Raw genomic sequence first — 18,434 nt, 5'->3', positions numbered from 1 at the left:
TTTGATAGCACTGCAATATTGTATGATTTTTTTTATTTCATTTTTCCTTTTGTGAAAGCTTTTGAACAGCTTACAATAGAATACAATGTATTGAAAGGGGACAGCTTTTCATCAGCAACAGTTAATGAATTATCCTCTTCTGCTGTTCACAAAATGTCCATGAGTAGAATATTATTTTCTTCCTTTTAATTATTCTGAATAAGACATTAAGTAATTTCTACAAATAATAAATGGAATGTAGTTATTTGTAGGTGTTCTGTTGAGAGTACTTTCATATTCAAACAAGCAATGATATTAGATTTTGGTTTTTTATTAGAGATCACCTAAGTTCTCATTTTCCAAGTCACACTTTGCAATCAGGTTCCTAACACAGATGCTTGCATTTCTGGAATCAAAATTCACGTTTTAAAATTTTGCATTCAAAAGTTGCTTTGCTGCCCTTACTGCATTACCTATGAGAAATCAGCAAAATACGTCTGTATCCTACTGTCGGAAAACAGGAGCTGCATTTTTCTTTTGAATGTGCTTCTCAGTTGAATTACAGCTTTTTGACAAGAGTTGCATAACAGTATTTACTTAGACATACTTTCTGCCCCAAATCAAAGTAAACATAGATAATTCTTCAAATACATATGTGTTTTAGGGACAAATCTTAAAATTTACTTTATGGATCATATTAGTAAACAGTAATTTCTAAGTTCCTTTTTTTTTTTTGTTTCAAGAAACCACACTCTGTGCAAACAGTCCAATCTTCTTCTTTTGGTGCTCACACTGAAGACGTTTACCTGATCTGAAGAGCCTCACTCCTAGAAGACATATATGAGATTCCCTGTAACATGGAGTTAGAGATTATAACTGGAATCATTAACATATTTTGAATTGACTTATTCTTTAAAGTATGATTAGGAGAGCACTATGTATCAGATTGTAGCAACTGTTAAAGAACTATCTGTCAAGAATCTTACACATATCAAGCAGAAGATACTTTTTTTTTTTTTGCAGCGGTTAATAGTACATCTATTAATCCTGCTCTCAGACTTGTACTAAACTGAAAGAGAAGGCAAAGCCAAATCCTATGACCCAAGATAGATTTGACTTGACTGCTAGTTAATACTGATCATAGACAAATGTGGTCTTGATTTGATAGACTGACAGGCTTTGCTGCGGCCACAAAATACAGCAAATATATGAAATGGTGGAAATAAGTTTACTGCTTCTGATTTCTTAAGTATGCTAAAGAAAAGTCATGTCTTGTATTCCATACAGTTTAGTTTAATATTTAATAGGAGTAGAATATATGATGTTGCACTACAATCAGTATAAGATACTGTTTTCACAGGTTCAAGACGCATTCAGATGTCGACTGAGAAATTGCCAAGATCCAATCAATGCAGATTCTTCAAGTTCTTTTCCTAATGGACATGCTCAAATCATGGTTAGCTTTTATTTTCTTCTTTAACTATTAATTTAGGATTCCTATCCCAAAGAAAATAACTTAGTGCTGTACATGGCAAGTATGCACAGCTGAAATATTAACACAATTCTTAAGCGTAACTCTGTTTAGGTCATTATCTGCTTGCTTAAATCTCTTAGTAGGTTTTAAATTATTGGTGTGATCATTTAGCGGAGCACAGTGAATTAGTGTCTTCCACCAGTGTTCTTTATGACAAAAGATTCTTACATAACAGAATGAGAAAGTAATCTAAAAATACACTGTGACTTTTTCTGCTGTTGATGTAAAGAGCACTGATGTGTTTTAAGAGTTCTCCCTTCATGGGGCCTTGAAAAATGTTCCTCTCAAAGTAAGTCAGACAAGGAGAAGATGCTAGACATTCTAGAGGGGGAGTCTGTTTAGTGGATTGGATTAAGGAGATTGTCAGTGGCTCAGTATGCCAATTTGGATTTACTAACATTGTTAGGTGATACATTTCAACGACAATTTGTCATTGACTGTAATGAGGACAGGATCAGGCCCTAAAAAATGCAAGCCTCAGCAATAAGATGCCCTTCAAAAATGGTGACTCAGAAAGAATCCAGCCTTTGGGCTTCACAAGAAAGAGATGAATTTTATTAAATATTTTTCATGTAATAAACTTTTTGTGGAATTAAAAATGTAATTAAAAATTGAATTCTCTAACAGGATAAATAGTTTTGTGTAACTAGGAAAAGTGTGCTTGGATTTTCAACTGTAAAAATTCATTCTTAGCTCTTACAATTCATTTTTGCCTGATAAAATAAATATTAGCTGTTCTTAGGGAGTACAAAGTTTGTGATTACATTAGTAGCAAGGATGGACAGAATGTTATATAACAAATAACCGCTTCATAACAAATTAATGAAGTTTCAGACAGGGTGGACTAATTAGATTACTTATTCACAGTAATTTGTATTGCAGGCTGTTTTTCATACTTCTGTTTATAAAATTACTATGAAAAGCTTCCTTAAAGATGATCCTTCGATGAGATGTAGAAGTTACTCTTCCATAATCATAAAAAAACTATACGCTGTATCGTTTTATTAAAATTATATACCCTACTTCCACCTATTTTATTTTATTTTTTCTGGTCAGGCAGCATACTTTGAAAACCACCCAGTTATACTTTAGGAAACTTTGTAAAGCTCTGCTGTTGTAAAACAGTACACTTCACCTTCTCAGCAACAAGAAACCACTTTTAAGAGACTATGACTCTGTAAGTAGGACATTTTGGAAGCGCTAGTTGGCAAAAAGGTACTGTGGTTCAGTTTTCAATTAATAATGGCTGTCCTGTTTCGTTGTTTCTTGTTACAGACTGACTTTGAAAAGGACGTGGACATTGCTTGTCGGTCAGGTAAGAACACTGACAGAGTATTTAGCCAGCAAAAAGAAGTCTTGTGCTATTTCCTTATGAAATAAAAGCCAGAAAAATACCAGTGCTTAATTGTTTACAGAAAATATTTATAATATAAACAAAAAAGCTATGCCACTGTACAAATACATTTATTTCATTTTTTTTTACAAAAGCTTTTTGCTAGAATTCAGCACTTGGGAAGCAGCCAAAGGTGTGATTGTCTGTTAGAAAGCAAATGGAAGGAGGGAAGTTTGGGAAGGAAGATTAACCTTAACGCAAAAAACTTTCCTCGCCCTGGTACACATGCAAATTTGAAACAGTCATTTTGCTATCAAAAAAATACACAAATAGAATATACCTTAACAGCTATGCATATGGAAGATGCATCAATTGGTGTTCAAGAGGGTGAGTTTTTTAGGACTCTAAGTGAAATCAACAGTAGCTTAAGCAACATCATATCAGGAAAATGAAATTTGATTCCACTTCAGTGGAAGAAGTTGGGTTTTTTTAAAGACACTTCAGTGGTGTGATCTCTAAGTAGTCAGCTATATCTGTTTCTGCATATTAAAAATAGCACATTTTAAGCAAGTCACTTGCCAGTCTTTCTTAAATGAAGTATAAAATAGATGACCATTTAAACCCTATAGAAATGTTTAAATCTAGGAGATATTCTCAAATGACAGTTTTTCCAAGGGAGGCAGTCTTGCCTAGATATCCTCCGTTTTCAATGAAGAGAGAAAGAGAGAGGTGGTGTCCTCTCCACAGGGTGAGTCAGGGCAGCAGCCTGAGTTGGCTGTTCTGTGTCACCCACCTGAAGGACACCGCCTGCCTGTGCTGGCTATATGGGGAGCCAAGAAGGCAGACTTCGTTACAGGAAAGTTTGAGCTTCCAGTCACTCATCCTTAAAACACTGCCAGTTTGGTTTCTTGCAACATGGCAATAGTTCCTCCACACGGATTAGTTTTTAATATGCACAGGTGTTTTGAAGGAAGCAGGACCGTACACTGTAATGCAAAGGTATGTCTGCCACCATCCAGTGCAGACAAACATCCAGCATCAGTGCATGTAGCTCCTACTTCTTACAGTTGCCAACACAGCTCTGCAGCACAGAGAGCCCTGTCAGCATCATCCTTAAGGAGATGGACTTTGAATACATTTATGAACAAGCTTTACTAGATAAATGTTCAAATGCAGTTTCTTTTAATGGAAGACTTAAGATAGGTCACTGTTTGAAGTGTCTTAATAAGTGTGCTAGGAAATAATGAAACAGCCACACTGAAGCTGGGTATTTGTGCACTGTTGTTTAGTGGTAAATTGCTCTTTTCATAATGGAAAAAAGAGGCAGTTCTGTGTGAGGTAGGAGAGCGGGATGCCTTATGAGGTGCTTGCTGTGGAACATGGCAGTAAACTGACAGGTACCAGGGTATCTGGGTCATCAGAGCCCTCAGGCTACCAAAAGGGATGTAAATGTAACATCTGAGATACTTCAAGTTGTCTTATTGTCTCAGCCCATGAGCTGGATTCTATTGCACAAACTAGCACTGGTGAACTAAAATATTTTCAACTGGGGCAAGAAAATCTTTGCACCTAACTGGAATAAGCCCTGTAATTGGTTGCTTTAATTTTTTTCCTTCTTATCTATCCTTTTTCTTTCATTACAAATGTTGAATTATAGACTTATATTTATTTTTTAAGATCAATAACTGTGATTTAATAGATGCTTTGCTTTTGAACGCATTCTTCAGTGCTCCTGGAAATTTTGTATTCTATGACATGATTAATAACTTTTACATGTGGCACTTACCGCAACAAAAAATTGCTGGGTGTTGCTACAGATTTGACCAGGAAGGTTTAGGCCTACAACAAAAGTGGATTATGGCTATTTTATGAGACATGTTTATATCCTTTATAACCTTTACAGATGCAGCAAAATATGTCTTCCTAATACCAACAGAATTTCATCCCAATGTGGTTACTTTTTCGTCACTTTTAGTTAAAAAACAATTTAACACAGAAAAGCTTTAAAAAGTCAGTGAAAAGAAACATTTAGGCTCTCAGGAACATATGTTCATAGTTATAATCTTATGGTAGGTCATTACAATGGATTGACAACTTGATTCTGCCTTACAATCTGTTTGACATTTTCCGGGAGGTTGTGTGGACTTAATAATGGCAGTACAGATGTCGTAGTGTAATTTTTTTGGAAACCCTTAATTGAGTTCCACATGGCAGGCTTTTGCTTAAGTTTCAGGTCACCTAAGATCTATGTAAAACAGTAGAAATAGATGGAGTGTTTTCAATGTATATAAGTGGCTGAGGCTTAGTCAGAGGTCTGTGTCCATTATACATGGCAGATTGAGAGATGTTTTCATAGAAAAGAAACCACAAACCATCTCAAAACAATATTTATAGAACAAAAGTTATTATGTGGATAGAAAAAGAGTTAAGAAGATGCATTGGTAAAGGGAGCGCTGCTAAATAAAGCCACCAGAAAAAGCAGCATTAGGCAGACACAGTTTCATGTTGTAAGAATTCTGTTCTCTGGACCCACAGTTCTGCATAAAGACATCGGACCTTGCCGAGCAGCTACTATAACAGGAACACTTTCTAGAATTTCACTAAATGATGAAGAGGAGGAGAAGGGACCAAACCCTGAAGGAATGAGCTATTCTACCTTGCCTGGAAACATCATCTCCAAAGTCATCATCCAGCAACCAACAGCTCTCCACATGCCTATGAGTATGAGTGAACTGGCCAATCAGTGCTTGAAAAAAGACAACAGTGAGCTGCGGAGGACTGTGTATTTATGCACTGATGATAATTTGAGAGGTGCGGATATGGACATAGTCCATCCTCAAGAGCGGATGATAGAAAGCGACTATATAGTCATGCCCCGGGGCTCAGTAAATACCCAGCCATCACTGAAAGATGAAAGCAAAATGAATATAGGCATGGATACGTTGCCTCATGAAAGGCTGTTGCACTACAAAGTTAATCCAGAGTTCAATATGAATCCCTCTGTAATGGACCAATTTAATATCAATTTAGACCAGCATCTTCCCACCCAAGAACATATGCAGAATTTACCATTTGAGCCCCGCACAGCAGTGAAGAATTTTATTGCCTCAGAGCTGGATGACAATGCAGGATTATCAAGAAGTGAAACTGGATCCACAATATCAATGAGCTCTTTAGAGGTCAGTGGTTGCATAAACAAATTGCATGCTCTGGTGTTCTAATTATATGGTAAGACAATAAATTGTGTCTTGTTCTAAGGGGTGAAGCTAATGTTTTATTTCAGTATAAATTACTGTTTGGGATCATACACTGTTTTTCACTTTTCTCATATTATCAGAAGCGTTATTACCTAGTAAACAAGATAAAAGTTTCAGAGCCAGTCTGTATAAAACTGTATAGTTCTGGAAATTTAACATTCCACACAACTGCAAAGGATTTTGTGACCTACCAGGTAAAGTCCACTGGAAAATACTGTGTTGCTATGAGAAGAAAAACTATTCCTGTGAGAGAAGAGTGATAATCATTGACTCTACCTGCAAGCACATGCAGTTGAAAATATTTGCCATTTTATTGCTGACAATCATATCTGTCTCAGATATCATAGGTCTGATTCTGCTCTCACTAGTGTAAATCTGGGATTCTTCCATCCAACAGTTCATCATTTACTGATTTAGGGTTTTTGCATGTGTGTGCAGGCATTAATAGAACTGATGTGTGCAATAGGTACAGGTGGACATCATGTGGAGTATGCTAGATTCCAGTCAGATCACAAAAGTGAACTGAAAAACTTTTAAAAGGGATCCAGTTCATTACTACAATCTTTCTGTGGGATTTAAAGATTATAAAAGTGAAAAATATTTGCATCATTTCTGAAGACCTAAGTGTCAAATACTGCCATTCCTATTAAACTCTTACACAAAATCACTAGCAAGGTGGAGTTAGTTTCATACTTGGGCCCCCTTAAGAACTAGAAATAAATTTCACCAGCATTTCAAATATTATGAAACACAGCATTTGGTGGGAAAGAAAAAGACAATGAGAAAAATATGGTACATACTTACTCTCTGAAAGAAGTTACAGATGGAAAAAAATTCTACTGTATGTGCAAATTTGAAGCCATTAGCTATTGCTCTACAGTGTTTGGACCCACCTGTGTAAGGAAACAGACTTTATCTGGTTTTTAATTTGTTATAACTGTAGGTGATACTTCATAAACAGGGGATATGGTTATTTCTTTTAAAATTGAGTTTAAGTTTTGTGTGTGGATCGACTGAAAAGTTTGGGCAGAAGATCAGATCTTAGTTTCTTTTAAAGAGATGTCTTTACAAGCTTTGAAGGTGAAATATTTTCCATGCTGTTCATATTGTGTGTGTAGAATCAGTTTTTTACAAGACATAATTTAACAGAAAAAAAATAATTGAAAAATGAAGCGTGGGGCTTTGCAAGTAATCTAATAGTATCCACTTTTTGCTTGTTAAAGTGAATGTGTATAATCTTGCAACAAATCTTCAAAATTATTTCTAAAAGGTAGTTTAAGTGCTTGCCCACTCAGTACTCTGGTGCTTTCAAAGCAAGTTTGCATTGTTACAGAAGTTACTACCCTCAGCTCAGGCGTATTAGTTAATAAATCTTAGGTGGTACACAGAAGTTCTCCAATTTAATGCAACCGCAGAAGCAGGATAGCTAAGGTCACTTTCCTGTAGTATCCTCTCCTACCTATCTACAATACTATCTTTGACATACTTTTTGTCAGATATAGAGACTCAAATCCAGTCAAGATTGGGCATACAGGTGAAGTATCTAGGGAACATTCAGAATTCCATAAGAAGGTAGCCATACCTGCCACTATACCATCCACTCCCCCTGAGGTCTACATTACCCTATGGTAATGCCTATTTCTTGCCATTGGTGATAAAGATCATCTAGGAGACCTAAAAAAGAAGACGACCTTATTTGTAAAAACTGGGAGAATAATTACTTCATCTTACATGGAATTCAAATTCCTGAGGCCACTTTGGAAAATGTATCTGAAAATCTAGGAGTATAATGTACTGCTCCATTAGAGTTAATCTTTTAAACTGTATTTGTATCAGCTGCGTTTGTATCAAGCTTACCTCTAAGATGCGATATAGACACCAAATCTGAATCACCCTTCTGTATAACATTTTTTTATATTCAGAAGAGACTACTAAGTACATAACAGAAAATGTCATAAAACGTATTAAAATATGGTAGTAAATATTTAGTCTCTTCTAACTTGGTAAACATGGTAGGTTTAGAAAGCTGTATTTTCGTCCAGAAAGCTGTAAAGCGTTATGTTATTAAACCTAACTAAACCTAGCTTAATTCCACATACTAGGAAAAAAATAGATATTAGGGTAGATCAGATATGAACTGTTTTGGCTTTTGTGTCTGCCTTTGTGGTTCTCAAAACTACTTGATTATATGTGGCATTACTTCATCTTTTGGTAAGGTTGTGCTGAAACGAATTGAAGATAGGAACATGAAAAAAATTGTGCATGTAAGAAAATCAGAGTATCAAGCAGATCCAGATAAACAAATCCAGCCAGGTAAAGAATGTGTGGGCTTATGTATGCACTGTGTAAGAAGCAAGGGCTGAGGTAAAGCCCTAAAATGCTATTGACTAGAACTGACCAGCTGGATTAACTTTTATTGTTGCCATAAAAAATCGCTTGCCCTCCCTTCTTTGTTTCAAAATATTTTTGATGTTCAGTTCAATATAATTTTAGAAGATTTCAAGACCTTCAAAAGGCAACACTTTGTCAGACACTGTGGAGCAGCAAAACCTGCAGCAGGACTTTCAAGATCATTCTGTCGATGTTTTTCACACAGGGCATGACTAGATCATCTCTAAAGGTAAAGATCCTGAGCAGTAGGAAGCATCCTTCTCCTATCAGCTCATGCTGCTGTCCCACCAAAAGTCCAACATAAAAAACCATGGATTTCTGCTCTGTAGGGAAAGTTTCCCTTTCATTTCTCTGAAGAAACAGAGGTGTCCCAAGACAGGTGGTAGAGGCCTCCTTTTGTGTCGTATGCATGGTACAGGCAGTTGGGTTCCTCAGCTGTTTTCCACTTTCCACTTTGTTTCTACATGTTTTCTCTGGAATTAGCATATTACTATCACTTTGACCTTGTAATTATACATTGCTTATCAACTGCCATGTGATTAAAATGCACTTAGAAAGTTGTGACCTATGTTAACACAGTTCTTCCTTTTTTTTTTTTTTTATTTAAACTCATGGTCAGTAATTATTAAGAACATATCAATGGGAATAGCTTACATGGTGGTTAGAGATTTGTCTTACCAGAATGCCGTAAAATGTTGTATGATGCATTTTCAGCCAAGATCTAATGCAGCTCTCATTTCACAAGTGTAATTATGAATCTACAAACATTTGAAGTCGCAAAAATACTGCAGGCATAACTGTTTGCAACTGGACACCCAGTAGAATACAATATATCGATCTACCTATTAATATACAATAGTTTTTATTTGTCCACTCATTTTATGGTAGTTGCTAATCTTTGTGGCCATAAAACTGAACCAACAGAATTAGAGAACACTCTGGAAAATATAAACCCTTAAGTTTTTTTCACATTGTAAATAACATTTTTTCTTTTAAATTTAATTTCCATCTTACTAATGAAACATGAGAATATTGTGTTTCAAGGAGCCAGTTTAGAGAAAAATATGCATTATTATTCTAAGAATTCAATATGTTTGGAAAATTTAGTTTCTGAGTAACATTCTTACCATCCTAAATTAATTAAATCAATTATTTTTTGTATTATTTTGCATATTTCAAGAGATGATCAGCCCTTAGGACAATATGTTTCTATTCAAATAATTAGAAAGTGTACATAGAGATAAACACATAGCCAGAAAAACAAAGCTTTTAAAAATGAAGGCTGAAATGTCAGGTCTTGCTCATGTTCTCTTCTGTTTAGACTTTTTGGTCATTATGATCATTGGATATGGGTATTTTGGAACACAGCTATAGTATAAGCACAAGAACTAATGTCCTGACTTTTAACTCTGCAGGGAGGATCCATCATCCCCACCATTAGGTATCTAAATGTAGGTATTCCCCTTCTATTATGGAAAAAGACCTTTTCAAATTTTGGCTCACCTTTAGAGTCAGTGGACAGAAATAGGCACTTTTAGGCCACTTTCAGACATCTGCTCCAGGATTAAGTAAATCACATGCCTTCAGTGCAGGTGTCTCTTTTCAGGTGCCATAGAGGAAGCCAGAAAGAGTAGTTCAGACAAAAACATCAAAAATGTTAATGACCTAAACTTAGTCATATGAATCCTACAGTGTCACAAATTTTATTCTAAAACTTTTTTCCTAGCTTTTATACAAATTTTATTCTAAAACTTTTTTCTAGTTTTTATATCTACATATTTTTTACTAAAACAAAATGCTTAGTTGGGAACAATCAAATACCTTATTATATATGGAATAATTTCAGTTTTCTAAAGATACTCTAAGAATGCCATAATATTTACATTTAAGTATTGCTCAGATAAGTAAAAATGTAAGGATCTGCAGATTCCCAATATGTAAATCAGTAATTATTTTTTTTTATTAGTTGCACGTACCCATCAGTACTTATGCAATTATAAGCACAGACAGGAATATTAGTACATCACAGAGTTTCTTAGGAGGAGTAATTGAACATCTGGCTAATCTCCTGCACATCCATTATATGCGTGGATTAAAACTGGCTTTGCTACCTTGGCATCAAAGTGGCTTGGAGTGTGCTCTTTCAGTTCAAAGTGTTTTGATTTTAATGAAGAAAGCACTCTCAATACACTCTTTTGGAATGTTTTTTGGTTTGAAAATGTACACTCAGTGATGTGCTCATTAAAATGAAATTACTTTGAAGTAGTGCATTCCCAGCCACTTAGATGCAGGGAAAGGTCAGGAGGTTTAAATGCAGAGGAAGAAGCTGATCTGTGCAATGTATCTCCAAGTAATTTATTTATTTTTATTGTGCAGAAAAAAAAAAAAATGCAAAGGGGAGTGTATACCTGCTGCCTGACTATGCAAGGACACTTACATCGTTGCCTTTGTGGAAAGAGAATGATAGGTTCTTTCAAGGGAACTACAGATAATGTAATGTGAACAGAAATGAAAAACATTTGGAAGGAGTCAAAGACTTAACTATTATAAGAGGAAGGACATGGAAAGACAGGCCCTAGAAACATGTATTAAAGGGAAGAAAGAGCATCTGCTTTAAAAGAATGGGAAGAAAATTATTTCCCAAATTGTTTGCCATGTAAAGGAGTGGAATTCTTTTTCCAGTCTCCTCTCTTCTTTCTTTAATCAGTTGCTGCTCTGGGATCTTTATGTGGAGTAAGACATAAAGCTCTTAGATTGGAAGTTGATTTCATGACCAAAATAATCCTTCTGTATTCATTCATGAGAGCTCTTAATACATTCAAAGATAGTAAACTCCAGAGGTCCTTGGCCAAATTGTTGGTGGGGGACTTCAGGAAATAAATACTGTTACGGCTGAGAAAATAAAGGGGTATGTTAGAGACAGTGAAGTGTAAAGAAGAAGTAAAGGTACTGATAAAGAAGAGAGAGAAGACAGACAGACGTGCCAAAAAAAATCAAAGATAAAAAAAAGATGGCAGAAATGGAGAAGAAGCTTAAAATGAAAGTATTAGGAAGAATGAAATAAAAGTATCGGGGAAGGAACAAGGTCCAAAATAAAAATAGAACAGGAAAGGAGAGAAGAAATATGCAGTTAAAAGAGTCGATCTGGTCAATAAAGTACCAGAGCATCAGGAAGAACAAAAGCAAGATGGTGTGAAGTCATTTTGATTTATGATATGAGAAGTAAAAAAAGAGAGAGAGAGAGAACAAAAATAGAGACGAGCACCACAGCAATTTCCTCTTTATCATGTTTCCACATTGCATTTATTTTCAGGCATTCTGTATCTCAGATTTCTATTCCTCCCGTTCCTCATTTCATTCTTCACTAAGCTGTGGAGGCAGCTCTTGCCAATTTTGTGACTCTCAGCAAAATGAAGTCTGGTCCTATAACAACCTTCTCTTCCCTTCATTTGAGGGAGTAGGTCTCAGATTCGTCTGACTTCAGAAATTGATGCAGTTTATTTTCAGGTTACTATACAGGAGTGGGGGTAGAATCAGGCAGAGTTGTATCTGGTAACTGAATAGGTAAAGAACCAAAATTTTAGTCAGTATTATGAAGTGTAGCATATATTTCAGTCTTTATATTATAAGCAGCTATCATAGCTATATAGGAGCCTTAAGAATCATATTTTCAGTTGTTTGCCTATTTAAGAAATGCTACATTTCCCCCCAAAGTCTTCAGAAACACAAAGCAAGTAATTTTGGTTGATTGAGTAAATACATATGCAGTTTAACCTATCAAAAAAGGGAGCAGCAAAACAGAATAATTTGCCAGAAGTTTTAAACTGAGATCACTGAAGCTATGTTTGTGCTGTGTGTTGATGTGCTAAATTTGCTAGCATATTTAAAAGATTTAAAATTCCATATTAAAGAGTTAATTCATTTTTTTCATTAAAATTTAACCTCATGTTACGAACTAATAGCCAACGTAATCTCCACTTCAGAAACTAAGGGTTTTTTCAGTTATATACAGACAAAAGGCATTTTACATCAAAACTGTCTATCCACATTTCACTTTTATATCTCTGAGGGCCAAAAATATTTTTCCCTTAATTTTGTTCTGGGAAAAAATCCTCCCCAGGCTAAGATCTTGCATGTTAAATCTAATCTCAGAGTGAAATTATAAACTGCTGATAATAAGGCTTTATATTAATGGAAGCATGGTTTTAGCCCTCACCATAATATAGTATCTCTGGTTTTAATTATACTTTGCACAACACAATGTATATTCAGGAGTATCTAATGTAATTAATCAGGTAGTGCTCTAATACAGACTAGAATAAGGAGAAAACCCGGCATTTGCCATTTTACAGAGATGGAGAGGGATTTTTTTAGTCATTGAGTGAGAGCAGCTCTTTCCTGGTACCAGCAGATTAGTGCATGGTGGTGTATGGAAATTATTATTCAGTATTCTATTTTTGTCCCTCAGTGAGCAGAGTTTAAAGTTGCTTGGAATTACACAGAGGAGCTATACATGATCAGCACAAAGTAAAATTGATTTTAAATAAATTACTGCTGCAAACCTCTTTTCAGAGCTTCATTTTGGTCCTGGCATGAAGAGTGGGGGGTGGATATCTTCACAAAAAGGGTTTTATCAATTAAGATCAAACAGCTGTAGAAATCAGAGACAGAAAAAATCTTGTCAGGTCATCTCTTCTATCAATGCAAGAACATTTTCTGCAGTACATTTCTCTAATACATAGTCAAACTTCACTTTCAAGACTGAAGGATCTCCACTGTTTTCTTTAACAGATTATTGCATAGTTACATAAACTTTCTTTATTCCCAACACCATTTCTGAAATGTTCTTTTTTTTTTCCTTTTTTTTTTTTTCAGAATTACAACTTTTCAGATTTTTCTCGCACCAGCTTTGTTTATCAGTGTTTATATCCTTCTAGGGTTTCTCAACAATCTTCTGTGTTTGCCTTTTCCAGAGCAAACGTCTAAACAAGCTGTATCACTCTTATCCTTTCTTCTTGATCCAGTGTTATTAACTCTTTAAAAGTACCATTTGCTGCCTGCCTCTGAAATTTCCCTGGTTTACAGAAATGAGTTGGCTCCTGTTAGAGCAGGGTGCCGATGCAGAACTGTCACTGGAGTTGTTCCGAAAGGGCTGTTTCCACCCTTGCCCACTCGGAGACGTGACCTTTCTTTCATAGCACTTGCAGTTGTGTATGTGTTGCAGTTCACTACTTACCCACACCCCTCATTTTTTTCAGAATTACACCAGTTAACCCTCTGCCGCTGGATAATTGCATGTGTCCTCAGTTTTTTAGGCAGTCTCTTTATTAGTTACCCTTGCAGGTCCCCAATATTTAGGGCTCTTCAGCTTGAAGAACAGATGACTAAGTAGTGACTAGGGAACGATTATTCATATTTCCTATAGTATAAAAAACAGGAGCATCAAGTGAAATGGCAAAGGGATAAACAACATAATTTCCTTTGTCATGTTATGCGTATTTAAATTGTGGAATTCACTACCCCAGCACATTTTAGATGTCAAAATTAAGAATAATTATAAAACATGATTAGACTAATGGAATGATGTAAAAAATATTACTAAGCTCAACAGAGTAAGGTCCTCCCAAGGAAATTCCCGGACTGCTGAAGAACTAGGGAGGGTAGTGTAGCAGAAATGTCACTTTATACTTGCCCTTCTCTCTATCATTCCTGAACCATCACTGCAGAACATGGTCAATTACAAAATACTAAAATGAAGCAAGTCATAGATATTATCCTTTACAGGTATTTGTTATTTATATCTACTAACGTTAATACTCAAGTGGATCTCGAACTAATCCTTGAAAAAAACACCAGCATCCAGTTTAATTTTTATGTCAGCTAAAATCATTTTCAGTTTTAGTGGTGGGGAACAGGATCAGCTTTTTGAAAAGGAACATACTGGTGTGACCAGTTCAGCAGCTCATTTGATGTGTGAGATTTTGTTTTTGCCCTTACTCAACTTCATTCAGCTGCTGGCTTTTGCTAATTTAAATTATACCAGATGACTCATTTCTGAAACCACTTAGGTATGTGTGGAAACCCCCATTTTTCTCAGCCTGAAGAGACATAACAAACTTCATATAAGAAAAAATGTATAAAGTGATTATTTGCATGGTTTAGGCTTGTATATCATACAAAAACTATGAGAAGAATTTAGTAAAATGACAACTTCCAGTTGGGACCAAAGGGAAACTCTTCCATCCTTATGAGATTCACAATGACTTTGTGCTTCTGCATATGTTCCCTCTCTCAGAAAATAACACTGCAGTCATTTCAAGGTAGTGATGCAGTAGCCAGAAGGACCTGATCCTGTACCTAGTGGTGTCAGTGACAATACTGTAGAATCACTTTCATGATCAGCATACTTTGTTTTTCAGAAACTCACAGAAACTTTCAGAAACCCCGATACTCTTTGGATCTTTGTGACAGTTGCGTACGTTTTGTGTTTTAGGAGACTAGATTCTGACAGCACTTGTGCAGTATTTCACCATATGCAGCCACGGAAAAGTGAAGCACAAGCACAGAGCAGATGTTTTTTACTGCATAAATTTAAAATAGATGTGTTTGTGATAGATTCTTATTGAGCCCTAGAAAAAATCCTAAGGTAAACCTGTAGTATGACCTGTTTGGTGTGATCGAACAGAAAAATTGCAATAGTTACGTCTTTCTGACAATAGCTGAGTTAGATATATTGCAGTCTGTTAGATATGTCTTTTTACCATCTAAACAGTGGTAGAGTTGTCTGGCTGCAAAACCTAATAACCCAGTTACACCAGGAATATTTTCACTGTGCTCAAGCAGACTTAAGGCAAAATACAAAAGCTCCAATTTTATACATCACAGTATCCAGCAAACTACACATTTCTTAGTAAATTTTCCTTCTCAGTCAGGCTGTTCAATGACATCAGATTTATTACTGAACTGTAGCTTAAAAATAGCTTTTTCAAGCATTTTTCAAAGCTAGTCCTGTAAGCTTCACCTCATTATCTGCTGTACATATTTCTTCTTTTGTAACCACTGAGCCTCTACAGTGGTAGATATGCTCTAATTGTACCTTAAAAATAGATCCCTCATTAAAAATACGTAGATTTCTTCAGGTGCTGATTTACTGTGTAACGATGAAGGCCTATGTCAAAGGTACACTTGTACCGTGGCCCTCATAATATGAGTGAGAAGTAAGAATTTGCTTTTAAGAATTTGGGCATTACATCCTCATATTTTTCTTACCTCTTGTTGTTTCCATGTTTTCATGATACTTATTTTTGCAAATTGTTTATTTTTAAATACTCTGTTTAAAGTGTGCTACATTAAGCCAAGCCTTGCTGATGAAAGATAGCTTCTCCAAAGCTTGTTGTTGGTTGTTTTAATTGTATTATAACCTGTTCTTTTATACTGCCTCCCAGCTCTTTAGGCACCAATGTGTTGACAATACTACAGTGACAGTCTTCATATTATTGTGGATTGGAGCATCAAAATTTTACTACAAAACCATAAGCATGTCAGAAAGTGGTATTATCAAGAGCTCAGACACCAAACATTTTCCGCTTTCTACACCTGAAAGACTTGTAAAATTATTTCTTTCAATTGCAAGAAAACAAAATAGCTTACTGAAACCTGCATGTTTGTTAAACCAAATAAAATCAGTGCCTAATGAAGTCAGTAACATTATTCATCCTGACTTAACAAGTTTGATCTGTATCTCGCTGCAGAAATCAGGTGCAATTTGAAAAGGTTCCTTCACCATGACTTAAAGCCATCTTTTCCTACCACAAAAAACAGTTAAATTGTAGCAGCAAGCCTTTTCTTTTTGGGGGGTAATTTTCCCTTCCTTTTACTCTCCTTTTTGAAGAGGAATGTCTTTCTTCCCGTTCACATGTTCTTTGCACTCTTTTCAGCTCTTGCAACCTCGCTTCTTCTTTCTACACCTCTTTAGTCTATTACAAGCCATTCAATTGCCAACCTTAGGAGAAAAAAAAAGATATTTTAATCTCTTCTTTATAATATCTCCACTTCTTTCTGATATAATTTGACTTTATAATCGGTTTCTTTTAGAATCTGTAAAAAAATCTGTGCTAAATTATTTGTGATATGTCTAAGCAATCATATTCTGTTGCATTGTATACAAGTGATTACTTCGCTAGTAAATCATTCTTGCTTTATATCAGACGCTTTGAATCAGATTTTTCATAAGTGTAAAACAAAATCATTGCTTTCTTCATCCAGATTGTCATTGCAAACAAACAAGCTGAAGCTATGGAAAGCATAGATGGCTTCGGCTTGATTTTGCTACCAATTATTCCATTAAAATCAATGGAGTTGTACCAATGTAAGCCTGATGTAAGAAAGAATCAATTTCTACCTATAAAAGTCTAAATCATAGATATGTATAGATATCTGTGTAAAGAAGCTCTAAGTATTATGATAATTGACAAATACTGCAGAAAGTATAGAAACAGATTTATTTTATACACCAACAGGTTCAATTGCATGCAAATAACATGCACATTATGCATCCCGGTGAAATGCAGTGTGGTTTATTTCAGATAAAAGAATATGATACTGGTCTAATAAACTGTATGCAAAGTCATGCATATAATCTTAAATTATCCAGATAAAATCTACAACCTCTTACAGAATACCTAATATATATCTGACAGGAAAAAAGAATGTTATTTAGACTCATTAGCATGATTTGGTGAATAGTCCCCTTGTTAATGCAACCTCTTTTTTCTTTCTTTTTTACTGCTTAATAGAGAAGAAAATCACGTTATTCGGACCTTGACTTTGAAGTAAGTTTTACTGAATTATTCCTGATCATTGAAAGTATTTTCCTAAAAGTAAATGTGGAGTGTCCATTTTAGCAGATTTTAGTTTTCCAACATAGCAGATGTCATAGGGTTGTTCAATTGATACTGTACAGAACATGATGAGCAATTCATTAGAACTACTTTGGTGCAACTTGTTTATAAAATATTCTGAAATCAAGCTATCATATTGCAATATTAACAATCATGGTTTCAGTTTTTAAATTCTCTGCCTCTTCATTTTCATCTGGGATTTTTTAATTTATTTTCTTTTCTTTTATTTTCCCTGGCTATCTATTGAAAAAGTGTGACACTTGTAGGACAGGCCACATCATTGCAGAAAGTTGCTTTGTTCAAGAGATTCTTAATCATTTGTTCTATCTCTCTTTCTTCAATTCTAATTTACTAGCATATGAGTTTCACATCCAAATAGTGATTATGAATGTGTCAAGTTTGAAACAATGAAGTGCTGCAGTTGTCAAAGCTTATGAATCACATACTGTATAAAAAATCAAGTTCATGTAAGGTGCTTTAGGTTGGATATCCACAATTTCAGACTTAGACCCTGTTGAGTGAGAAAGTTTGGTGGTGTTAGTTAATGACCATTTTGTTCGATCACAGTCAGTATAATTAAATCTCTTAGAGTTCTGTTTATTTGAGGATTTTTTTCTTTCTACCAGAAGCAATACAGCAGTTAGTTTTCAAGGGGATGTTAACCATTTATGGATTGGGGTTTTTTGCATTGGTTGTCTGTTTATGCATATTAATAGTTTGATATAATTCATTATGTGTGTCTCCAGACAAGTTGAACAATCATTTGCACGGAACCTACAGATCTTGGGCTAAACTTTGACATCGAGTGATCAGTATATATCAACCATGACATAAAAAGCTTTTGTTTGCACAGGCAAACAGACAGGGTAATTTTTAATTGCTATTATTATTATTTGGGCTATAAGCACAAAACAGGCACTTTCAGATTTCAGCTTCTAGTTCATAGTAAAAAAAGAGGCAGAACTTGCAAAATGCAGCCATAGCAGTGGTCATAGAAGCCTTGCAATGATAGAAGGGTTTGCTTTGGTGACGTGTTTGCT

The 18,434-nt window shown here is 35.3% G+C and overlaps 1 protein-coding gene across 5 annotated transcripts in view; it reads left to right on the top strand.

The window, feature by feature from the left end:
• The window catches only part of ADGRB3 (adhesion G protein-coupled receptor B3), a 466,174-nt gene that overhangs the window by 438,649 nt on the left and 9,091 nt on the right, over window positions 1–18,434 (top strand). For 4 of the 5 annotated variants that reach the window (XM_056344434.1, XM_056344432.1, XM_056344435.1 and 1 more), the window contains 4 exons: window positions 1,340–1,435; window positions 2,789–2,828; window positions 5,382–6,025; window positions 17,290–17,325. In XM_056344434.1, the coding sequence (XP_056200409.1) occupies window positions 1,340–1,435; window positions 2,789–2,828; window positions 5,382–6,025; window positions 17,290–17,325 (816 nt within the window). The remainder of the gene's footprint in view (window positions 1–1,339; window positions 1,436–2,788; window positions 2,829–5,381; window positions 6,026–17,289; window positions 17,326–18,434) is intronic. The other variant, XM_056344433.1, reaches the window with a different exon arrangement.

This window comes from Falco biarmicus, chromosome 6 (assembly GCF_023638135.1).
Source record: "Falco biarmicus isolate bFalBia1 chromosome 6, bFalBia1.pri, whole genome shotgun sequence".
In the NCBI taxonomy this organism is placed as follows: Eukaryota; Metazoa; Chordata; class Aves; order Falconiformes; family Falconidae; genus Falco; species Falco biarmicus.
The sequence above is the reverse complement of the archived record's forward strand: the minus strand, read 5'-3'. Positions and strand labels throughout refer to the sequence as shown.